Here is a 12,084-nt window from a genome sequence, read left to right as displayed (position 1 = left end):
AGTGTCTTTGCCACAATTTCCACTGAGAAAGATAAAAAAATAGATTACATATGAATTCTTTAGAAATGAAAGACCATTCATGCTGACCCATCAGAGGGCACCCATTACACAGAGCTGCAGCAGGACTGAGGCTCATTCCAGCCATTTATCCCCAAATCTGCAGAGCTTTGGAAAAATACAGATGCAGAGAAAACACACTGTGGGCCGTGAAGTTGCAGAATATGCAGCAATGCAGCCTGTTTCTTTTGTGAGGATTGGCAAGGGGTACATCTGAATGTTTTATCCTATTGCAAAGATGGGGAAAATGTGGCAATCAATTTACCCAGATTGTCCAGTTCTAGAGAGTGTCTTTTGATAATTATCAGGCTCAGCACAAACACTTAAGGCAGCATTTGCATCAGCTATCCCATAGTAGTGGGCCTGTGAAGGTGTATGTGCAGTGATTCATCATCTCAAGGCTAACATGAAAGACCAGTTTGATTAGAAAGTAGAGCTCTATGGCCAGGACAGTCATTCAGGACTCCTTTTGGCAGGAGCTGCACCTGCTGTGCAGGCTGTGTCACAGCCAGCACATTCTCCCCTAGGTGCTCCATACCCCAGCAAGTACCCTCCTTATTTCTCCAGTTAATGGCATCATGAGGATGCATGTTTTTTCCCAGGGCCTCTGTGCTTACTGCAGTGAAACACCACAGAGCTCTCACAGATGAAAACTGCAATTGTCCCTCTTCCCACAGAAGCACAAGGCTCTATCCTTAGCCTTTGCAGGCACTTGCACTTCCCCACCATTCACCACATCTAGGCAACTCTGACAGACTGGGAGGACTCCAGGAAGCAGAGGGAAGATGAGTCAGAAGAGGTTTAGGTTGCATATCAGGAAAAGCTTTTTCACCCACAGGGTGCCTGGGACACTGGAACAGGCTCCCCAGGGCAGTGGTCAACAGCACCAAGCCTGACAGAGTTCAAGCAGCATTTGGACAACAATCTCAGGTACATGGTGTGACTCTTGGGGGGCTCTGTGCAAAGCCAGGAACTGGATTTAATCATCCTCATGGCCTCGTCCAACTTTCCATGTTCTACAGTTCTGTGATTCTGAGAACTCATAGGCTGAGGGAGGGCAGAAATAAGGGACAAGAGGAAAGAAATGAGGTGGATTGGAGAATCCAGTCACTGAGTTGACAGAAGATGCAGGATACAGGACCCTTCCCTCCCACCATTCCCATTCTTTCTCTCATCCCTTCCCGACCTAGAAGTACTCTAGAAGGTGAAGAATATCACTGAAACAAGAAACCTACTTGACTCCACTGTCCAGGAGAGCAGTCATTGCTCGTGCAGGAGTCACATTCTCCACCATGATCCCCAGGGTGTGACTGGCTGCTTTCTCAACAAACTCTGGTGAATTACACATCATGTGCAGAAGGACCCGAGCCACCTCATCCACCTCAGAGTCCATGTCCTTCTTCAAGGTCACAAAGAGCTCTCCCAGAGTGACAATGGCCGAGTAGGACACCTTTGAGCGGAGGTTGGTCACCTGGGGAAGTCATGAGGGGAAACATAAGAATGACCTCGGAAAGAAAACCAGTTGCCTTAGACAGACGACTCAGGAAATGACAACACATCCCACTGTGTCCAGAGGAACATAAAAGCACAATAAGAGCAGAAGAGCACATGCACAGCATGACACTTCCACTGGCACCAATATCTGGCCTCAGACTTGCATGTAACAGGCCTAAAAATAAGAAATTTCATAAAGTATCTACTTAAGCCTTCTTTAATGTCAACTGCTTTCCCTTTAGGCTCTTTTCTTTGAAACACAAAGAACCAAATTAAAGTAAGGGCTGCTTTCAAACCATAAAGGCGTCAGTCATAAAGATAAAAGAGTCACGTGCTCCTGTTTAAAAAAGCAACACCAGCAGTTGAAGCACTCAGCCAGGAAACAGAAAACACACGCTCAGGCCTACAGACTAATTTGCAGTGTTGAATGACAGCTCGGGCAGAGACTAGGACTCTGAAAATAACATAATTAGAGTATCTTTTTCTGCATTTGCACATTTCATGATAATGGCAGCTCACTCAAAGATGAGTGTCAGATACCCGACCTACCAGTGAATACAACTACATCTACACACAGATCCCATAGAAACCTGACAGACATTAGAAATACAAGATCTAAAAAGAGAAATGAAGGCAGTCTCTGAGCACACATGGAGATGAACAAGCACATAGCTACTCTACACACCGTGTATGAAGTACAGGGCACAATTCACAAGAGTGTTCTTACCTCACTGGTAACTGCCAAGCAAATGTCAGGAAGCCTTGAAAGCAGGACTTCTGAATGGGACCCAGCCAGGAGTTTGATGCTGACCAGTCCCTTCTCCTTCATCTCCCTGAAAGGCAAGTACCAAAAAGATGGATTTTTCTCTCCACCCAAGAACTAGGCAGCACCCTCTGAAATTACCAGGCTGGCAGCTCAGTCAAACAATGGGAGGTGCTTTTCAAGGAGTACTTAATGAAATTGTGGAGCTCCTTCCCGCAGGATGTTGTTGCTGTCAAAAGCATACACAAATCCAAGAGACATATAGAGGGGTTTCAGTGTCTTCATTTGTGGCTCTTTTACAAGACAGCCTTTCTGAAATGTCTGGCCCATGGAGTCCCTATGACACGTTTCCTAGAAGCTGTGAGACTGGGTCATGCTCCTGTTTCTTGTCACCTCCCTATACCTGTCCCTAAGACACAATCCCCTTGGGCAGTTATTGGGGCATTTTCCTTCTTTTTCATCCCCAGCAGGCAGTTCAGCAATAAAAGTCTGCACTGGCACTCTGGAGCTCAGTTTCCATGCTACAATCCAGGCTTGTTTCTCACTCACTCCACTCCACCTCCACATTCCCCAGAAAAGGAGCAGCAGGGTGTCCCATAAGATTCCACGCCAGGGAAAGAACAGTTGAAACTCTGCCTTTTCCCAGAATCCCCTACCAAAAACAATGCCCACTACAGCAACATGTTATTTAAAAGGTGTAAACAACTCTGTCTCTCAGCACTTGCTCTAGGCAGCCCTGAGCTACAGAAAGGTGTGTGAGGCATCAGGGCTGCAGCACAGGGCTGCTGACCGATCCCATGGGCACCCCTGAGAGTCACCGGGACCCCCCACACCTGCAGAAGCTCTCTTGTACCTCAAAGGGCACCAAACAAAAAGGGGGAAGAGGAAGCAGAAGAGAATTGCAAAGCAAATGTGACTGCACAAAGAGATGCATGTGGCAGATTTTTCATGCTTATCCCATTGTGAATGGAGTCCATACCCCTGTGTGAATGAAGCATCCAACAGTGAGTTTATGCTAACCCCGATATCACAACCAATATCACCAAAAACTTAACCAGCATCACCTAACATTCGTAGGGTTATCACCTCTGGGCCTCCTTCTCTCTGTGTCTAATTGTGGGACACATGTTGAGTATTGGCAAAACACCTCCAGCCCATATGAAGCAGTGAGAAGAAAAAAGTTGAATTCAAAAAGTCCAAGATTCCTAGAGGGTTTCATTGCTTTCTCCTTCCCTTCTGCCATGAGCCTTTCAGGAGTAAAGACAGGCTGGGGATTTGAAAGCACAAATCAGTCCATTTCTCAGAAAGAGCGACTCCCTGGAGCTGCTTCTGGGACTCACATGCAGGAGGTCACAGGGAGACCCTGTCACCTGCCATTGCTGTCAGCAGAGAGAAATCTTACTCAGTCCCACTGGGCCAGTGCCCCAAGGCACCCAAATCTCTACACTCAAAACTGCTGCCATCCTGCTGCTGCCTTCAGCCAGCAAATCATCTCATCCCACAGCTTCCTCTCTTCCCTCAAGACTTCCTTTGCAGCTCCATGGAGCAGCAGGCAAAGCGAGGGAGCAGCACAGAGCGGCAGCAGCTGGAGCACAGCTGCAGACCGAGGCCAAGCAAAGGCTGCTCTCAAATCTTGATCCTCTCACTGCTCTGGAGTGGTTTCAGCAGAGTCCTTTGCCCTCTGGGCTGTCGGGGCTCAGAGGCACTGGCAAGATCCACTTGTAAGCTTCCTTAACGCTAAGAGGGAGACAGAGTGACCGGGGCCTTTCTTACCAGTCATCGCTGCCCAGCCAGGAGAGTGCCTGGAGCAAGGACTGCTGTGGGTCAGCAGAGGCTGTGTCCTTGTGCCCACGCTCACGGAGCAGCTCCTGTCGGCGCTCGGCACCAGTGGCCGTCTGCGAGGTCACTGTGAGGAGAGGGTCAGCCCTGAGCGCTGCAGCCCCGGGCAAGGCACCCCGCCATGGAGCGGCCTGCAGCCCCAGCTCCCAGCCAGGCTTCCATGTGCTGCAAACTGGCACTGCCTCACACACCTCCCTGCTGTCTGCCTCCTTGGGCTCCTTGCTTTCTCCCAGCCCCCCCAGCTGGGCACAGCTCCAGGCTAAACCTGACCATTGCCCACACAGTGCCAGCTCCCAAGTGCCACAGGTAGCACAGCCAGCGGCAGGTTCCTGAGGCCGCAGAGCTCCCACTCCCTGCCAGATAGGGACGACCAGTGGGAATGGCTACACCTAGAGGGAACCCCCCAGGGGCCTCTCTTGTCCCAGCGCCCTCATTTCCCCCAGCCCTGAGGACTGAGGCACTCTGCAACTCTCTGAGGAAACTCCTGCAGCTGCCCTGCCACAGCACCAAGCCAAGCTGGAACAACCCAGGCTCAATTCTGGTCAGTTCTCAACGTGGAAGTAGCATCACTTGAAAAGAGCATTCCAATTATTATTCCTTGCTCCCTTCTTTTTATCTCACCCTAGTTGGGATGATAGCACAGGCAACCTTGAAGCACCAGGCAGCCCCTCCTGACTGTCACCTCCTACCAGCAGCCACTGTGTTTGGCTGCAGTGACACAGGAGGCACTGCTTGTTCCCTCTTGGAATTGCAGGCCATGGGATGGTGGCAGCCAGGAGCCATTGATCACTTCAGGGAGCAGCAGCACGACTGCACCAAGGCACTGACTGCCATGCAGAGACAACCCTTACTGGGATAGCAGAAAAGCTGGCTGCAGACCCAGACAGCAGCACAGGCAGAGGGCCCTGATGGGGAGTGGTCAACTGATGGTGGTGGTACTCGTAGGTGCACAGTCAGCACACCCTGGCACACTGCCCCCAGCTCATCTCTGCACTTACAGCTGTCTCCTGGCACCAGCGCTGTAGTTTGGATTATCAGGATGGACAAAAGCCCGAGCTTAGGCCTTTACCTCTACTTTATTCAGCTCAACTTTCCAATGCATCTCTAAGAACCGACTACTGCAAGACAACCAAGCTGTAGGAACTCAGATGTGGATTTGGTGCTCATTCTCAGGACAGGCTATGGACCAAAGATCCCAGTTGTGCTGGCTGAGGCAGGAGGCACTTTGGGCTCCTTTTGCAAGGAAATAACTATATGGGAAAAAGCTGCCATGGAGCAGACTTACCTGAGGAGTTGCATGGGACACTGCCTTCCTCTTGGATGATGGGCATAGTGGGCAGTAAGGGCATTTTGTCCTGCTTCCTCAAGACCTTCTTCTTCAAGGCATTACCAGGGTGTTTTCTCTGCACACTGGAAGCTGTGCCATTGACAGCTGCTTGGCTGAGGCCTGCAGGGACCAAAGAGGAGCTTGTAAGTGGAGGGTGCTGGACAGGGTCACTATGGAAAGGGCCAGAAAATTTGCTGGAGCTGGGTAACATCTCTGTGTTATCTCAAAGAACTTCAAGTAGAACACTGGCACGCTAGTATGGGACAAGGATCATACAATCACCCAGGAAAACCTACAACAATTTTGGTGGGAAGGCCCCTTTAACCACCATCTAGTCCAACCCCTGGGAAACGGAACATCTTCATCTGGATCAGGTTCCTCAGAGCCCCATGTAAACTGGCCTTGAACACCTTCATAGATAAATCAACAACAGCTTCTCTGGAAAAACCCTTGCAGCATTTCATTGCCTTCATTATAAAATAAATTCTACCTAATATCTAATCTAAATCTACCTTCTTCGAATTTCAAACCAAACTGCAGTGATGCTTTCCCTAAGAAACAAGGAGAAGCCAGTATTGCTATGCTTTCGTTTTCCTGTTTCAGAGGCAGGCTGGGCAAGTTCCCAAAAGAAAGTGCAGATAAGCTTGGGTGGTGCCCTGGGGCTGAGTGCTGCCCCCGAAGGTCCCTGCTGCCGCCCTCGGGGCAGCGCACACAGCGCTGCAGCCAGAGCCCCTCAGCCGGGATTCACTGGGGAATGCTGCTTGCTCCTGGGGCTACAACAGAAGCACTGCCTCAGGGCTTCAGCACAGCTCTACAGTTCCAGCTCCTTGGAGGGGAGTGGCCCGAGAAGGATCTCTGGTCTTTTCATCAGAAGGTGCTGAATTTGGTTTCTTCCAGGTTGCACCTTGGTGGAAAAACATTCTTCTGCATTCACATTGCCTGGAAGCTGCTCTTCAGAACAGAGTCTGAAGGGCAGGCGACTTTCCAAGACTGAATTTTCTACTCTGAAAGATTTTAGAGGTGAAGGTGGGAAGCTGATACTCTGTTACTAAGTGAGGCCATGGGCAAGACAATTAATGCCTCTGTGTTTTTCTCTGCAAAATGGAAATCATTCCTATGCAGGTTTCCACTCAGATGCAAGTGCAACAGCCCCCCAGTCTGATTGCAACACTGTGCAGAGGGTAAGGAAGAGCTCAAAAAGGACCAGCAGTGTAGACACCACTTACTTGCTTCAGCTGCATCCCTGGGCTCAACTCTCAGTGGAGGCAGCTTTAAGGATGATAAAATTTCATTCCTCTTCTTCATCTCATTCTCAAAAATCTCAGTTTTCTTCTGCTCTAACTTCTTTTCAGCCAACTTGCACAATGAAGAACGAACCTAGTTGCAATGGAAATACATCACAGACTGTAAGCAGAGACACACAAACCAGGCACATCATCTCATTGGGAGCATAGAGTCCACAGAGTGCCACAGACATTAATCCAGCTCCATATGCATTCCAATAGTTTCAGGAGAATGTCTCCCATCCTCACCTTGGCAATTATACACAGTCAGGTGGAACACTTTAGTGCCACAGCCTTACTCTGCTCCAACTGTGACAGGAAACCCTACTTGAAACATGGAAGTCATAGGAATGCTCCAAGACAAAGGAAGAGCTCCCATGAGCAATGAGCAGGCAGTTCAGCTCCTAGAGGTCATGGCAGGAGAATAAAAGCCATGTGCATTATGCAGCAAGGAGGGGTAATTAGCTGATGCTTAACACTCATGGCCAGGAAGTGCAGCTGTTTGTCACTTCCTGGCTTCTGAAGGACTCAGCTCTGAAGGACTCTCAACGACTTGGTCTCTGAGACCAGGAGACCAAAAGGAGGAGGGAGTCATGTGAAAACAATTTGGAGGAACATGGATATTAAGGAGCAGAAAATGTGAGAATGAGAGGGCTGTGAGATACAGCCAGAAAGGTAACCAGGAGACATCAAACTGTCCCGTTTTTATTTTGCAGCCTTGCTTATACTCAACGTTAGCATCTTTGCTTCTCTGCTTCTGAGGGTGCCCTTTGCCCACATTCACTGGTTTACAGTTTGCTCTGCCAATCAGAACTTCTCTAAAATGGCCTTTGCATATAAAGAATGCTTCGGGCATGACCTTGGCACCATCTCCAGGCAGTGACTTTGGCACCACTGGAAGTAGCCAAGCAATTGCTCAGTAGCCGTTAAATATATTCCCAAGACAATCCCCAACCCCCAAGAGTGGAGGATCATGGTTTTCAGAGGCATTTTGGGCCAAGCACTAAACAGCCACTGGAATGGAAGTCTGCTCATCCCTGTTCTTATCCCTTACCTTTCCAAAGCCCTCTCTCAGGTCTCTGTCACTTGTTAGACCAGGACTGGTGGGATGATCCATCTCCTTGAGCTGGTTCAGTGGGCGGCCTGGTACTGGAAGCAAAGGTTCCTGTAAATCTCTGGCACACTTCAATTGCCCAAAAATGTCATGCTTGGCAACAGGCAAGACAGGTTCCAGATTACAGAGCTCTAACAGGGCACAGAGATGGTGCATGAGAGCAGCAAGCTACATATGCCTAGACCCTCTCCCAGTGGATGGGCTCCTGGAAGGAGACATGACATTACTCTGTGGGCCAGCAGACTGAAACCTGCTGCCTCAGCCCCTGGTTGCTGGAGAGCCTCTGTGTTTGATAGAGAAGGGCAGAGATGGAGATTGCTCTTGACAGAGATTCTTATCTGCCCTTATGCTGATTTTAGTAAACATCTTTCTGGTTCCTAAAAGTAGTCCCAGGTTCTAAACCTGTATGCTTTCAGATCAACATTTTGGGGCAGCAGGGAGCCCAGAGCCCTGTGCTTCCCAGCAATGGCTCAGCTGCACATGCAGCCTCCTGCTCCTCTCCCTGCCCCACAGCTCAGCAGCCCTACAGCTCCACGGGGCACTGGCAGCAGCACAGCTCATGGCAGGGGGCACCTGCAGGGCACAACTGCTCCCTGGCAATGTGCACAGGCTCTCCAGGCTGGCACAAGACCCTTCCTCCCACCAGAGAGCGGCCCAGCTCCCACCTTACCTCTGTGGGAGGCTGAGCCATGCTGGTCCTTCCCCTTGTCCTCCTCCCTGGCAGTGACCCTGGGGACAGCGCTGCTCAGCTGCCTCTGCCGGGGCTCCTGGGCCAAGGCCCCCTGAGCCGGCCGGGAGCCCACACCTCCATTCCCAACGCTGGGCTTCCGCATGCAGGTCTCCAATCTGAGCAATTCATCGTTTTTCCTTGGGAGCAGGGGCATCCCAGCTCCTGTCACACACCAAGAGCTCTTTCCCTTCATCCTCTGGTTTTGTGTCGTAGACTCAGAAGGATCTGTAGATCAAGTACACGAAAAGAAGTGAGTTAATTGAACTCACTCCTTTACAATCAACTCATCTAATGGGTAGCGAATTCAAACTTTATTTTTTTGACTGCAAACATTTGTTGTTTCTTTATTTTTCATGAATCTAGCATAATTTGAATTTCTCTGAACAATGTGGAGCTGGCAAGCCAGGAGAGATGGGTTCTATGCCTGTTGCCTCCCCACTACTCCAGGAATCATTTCCTTCCAAAGAGTTGGAAACTCACACTGGTCTCTGGAATTTGACACTGTCTAGGAAGTGATTGTTTTCCAATCCTGTTATCAGGGCCATTGTTTCTGTAACTCTCACTCAATTCTATTTTAGGTTTTACACTTCTGTGTTTTCTTTATTTCTCTTTCAAACAAAGGAATTGCTGGTACACAAACTTTGGCACCACATGTTAGATGCAAAAGAAGCTTTGCTTTCCCAGTTAGATGTCCTCAGGAATATGCAAGCCCCTCACTGAAGGGAATAAAGAGATCATCCAGAAGTTTCACTTTTGTTCTACTTCACTCTTGGAGGACTTTATTCCCTACCTTCTTTCCTGCAGAAACACCCAAGCCCAACATAGATATGACCTGTCTCAAAAAATTTCTGATCACGGCAGATACTGACAAATTAGATTTTGTCTAATGGCGGGTCATTCTCAAATACTCTCCAACACAGCTCTTAGAACTATTTCTTTACATGGCTTCACAGGGGATAAAATCATGTAGCAGCCAAGCAGTAGGGGAAGAATAAGTGCCTCATACCAAGATTTTATTTCCCTTGTAGGATGTCAGGACAATTACAAAACTACAACCGGTAAGGGTTAATGCTATAGCTAATTTCTAGTCCAGAATAAATCCAGCAAAAATGCCACCTTACTTATTGAGCAATACTTCTCCCTAGCTGCATTAAGCATTCCAGCTGCATATCACCAATTAAGGAGTCATTCCAAAGGGCCTCTGCCCAGGATTTGGCAGAACTAATCCTGAGCAAAGGGGCCTGGGCATCTGATCCCTTTTTCTGCATCAGCACAACTGTTTCTTCAAATCTCATCTCTCCTATCATGACATGCCCCAAAATGGCAAAGGAACAACAACAACAGGCTTTGCTGGAGGCTTTCAACTCAAAGGCATTGGCTGGCACAGACGCACCAGAGACCGCATTTTGTCTGGCACAATTCTACTTGTCAGGGATCAGGCAAGGCAGGGACAGGGGGACAAGGCAGAAGGCATCTCCTCCCTCAGCCTCAGCCTGCAACACTGACACAGGCAGAGGCAGTGGGGCAAGAGATTTGCCATGGTGAACCTGCCATAGGTGGCTTTGGGCTTGTGCTGTCAGAGGATGACAAACTCAGACCCTGCATATGCTGCATCCATTTGGAAGATTCCTTCTCCTGAAATGCAAAATTCAACAGGATTTTCTGTCATAGGAGGTTTCCTGATTTCCCCCTGTGCAAATCCAGGTGGTGTCCATGAATCTGCCTTAGATCTCAAAGAGTCCAGCTGAGAAATTGCCCAAAGGAAAGGTTTTCTCCTTGAAGGGCAGGAGGAAGGAAAGGGAACATTTCTCATTTCCTGCTAAATGAGGATTTCCTTCTTTTTCTCTCCTAATTGCAACACTACAAAGACTGCATGGAGATAAAATGCAAATGCAGGATGGAGAAGAATGTTTTCTTTTCCCACACTACAATTCCAGTGCCCCAAAGTACCACTCTAGCTCCTTCCACTCAACACTTCACAATGCAGGAATTTTCATTGTACCACCGGAGCGCACTCCCAGTAACTGGGCTCTGGGACAGTCCACTGAGGCCATCAAGGAATTGAAACAAATTTAAAGAAATTCTTAAAACCATGGTTCATAACCAAGTTTTCAAGATGTCACCTCTGATTCAATATGCCAATGGTCATTTTAGGACCGACATGCCCTGTACCTACCTGCATGTTCAGACTTCTCTTTGATGCTGCCGCTCGGTCTTGGCCTTGAGAAAGGGAGAACAAAAGCACATATGAGGAGGGAGAAAGAGAAGGGAGGGAAGAGGTGTAGCATGAGAGGAGGCAATCTTTCCTAGCTTGTTCACTCTGATGAAGGAGGAAATGCAAGAGACATCAAGCCAACAAGATGCAAAGCTGATTAATTGTCCTTAAGCTTTCAGTTGCTGCAGTCAGACAGAGCTGGCCAAGCTCCAGCTGAAACACAGCAGTCATTCTCCAACTTGCATCATAACTCCCCAATTGTGGTGTCTCTCCTTTTGAAACTTGGGGGGCTCCTACAGCCTCTCTGAAGCAGCAAAGGTTGCTAAGCTGAGACACGAGTCTGTATGGAGGGCAGCTACTTTGGTTCTGCTGACAAAGCTTGGCTTTGCCTGCTCATGCCTTGCACTGGTGCCAGTCTCGTGCTACATGTGGTCAGAGCACTGGAGTGTTCTGAGAAGGATATTCCACCTCCTTGATCTTCCAAGAAGGAAAAGGCCTTTTCCAACTCAGCTGATAGCCAAGGATATTCAGATTGCACTTTCAAAGCCCTACCTAAGCTCTTCAATAGGAATGATACTCCTGAGTCCTTCTTTCTTCTTATTTATCCTTCTTTCTAACTCAGATAAGCATGACAGCTACATTTTATCACACATTTCCAAACCAATCTTTCCATCAGGTACAGTGCTAGAACTCTTCTCTAGCACCATGACCTCTTGGATTTTAAATCCAGGCCTCAATATTAAACACTGATTAAATCATACATCTATAACCCAAAACTTCCCTGGAATCTCAGTTCACAGTGGAGGCCAAGGAAGATAGAAGTTATGCCTGACATTGTCTTTGGGATCCCTTCCCTTCCAAACAGATGCCAACCCACAGAGATGTCCAGAATCTGACAATAACTCCCAGGAGGTAATTGCTTTCCTAAGCTAGATTTCATGGCCTTTCTATTTGCAACTCCCACTGAGTTCTGGATTGGGTTTTATGTGCTGTTTATATTTCTCTTTACAACAAAGGAATGTTGCAACATGAACAACAGCACCCCGTGTTAAAAGTAAAAAAAAGCAATACTAGAATTCGCAGACCCCTCTCCAGCAGCCAATATTTCTACAAGCATATGCTTGTGGGTGCTGAAGGTGGCAGTCACGGATTATAGTATTCTATCATCTTCAGGAGACAGACCCATGCAATACAGTTCCCAAATGACACCACAAACATTACAGAGGGAATCAATACCAAGCCCAGCAGAGGACCCATCTTCA

The 12,084-nt window shown here is 48.4% G+C and overlaps 1 protein-coding gene across 1 annotated transcript in view; it reads right to left on the bottom strand.

Moving 5' to 3' along the window:
- The window catches only part of LOC134041993 (serine/threonine-protein kinase pim-1-like), a gene marked incomplete at its 3' end in the record, with an annotated part of 67,607 nt that extends 58,897 nt beyond the window's left edge, over positions 1–8,710 (bottom strand). The window contains exon 1 of the mRNA XM_062489066.1: positions 8,683–8,710. Within this exon, the coding sequence (XP_062345050.1) occupies positions 8,683–8,710 (28 nt within the window). The remainder of the gene's footprint in view (positions 1–8,682) is intronic.
- Between the last annotated feature and the right edge of the window lie 3,374 nt (positions 8,711–12,084).

The sequence above is a fragment of the Cinclus cinclus genome, chromosome 3, assembly GCF_963662255.1.
Source record: "Cinclus cinclus chromosome 3, bCinCin1.1, whole genome shotgun sequence".
Lineage (NCBI taxonomy): Eukaryota > Metazoa > Chordata > Aves > Passeriformes > Cinclidae > Cinclus > Cinclus cinclus.
Note: the sequence above shows the minus strand (reverse complement) of the source record. Positions and strands in the feature narration are given on the sequence as shown.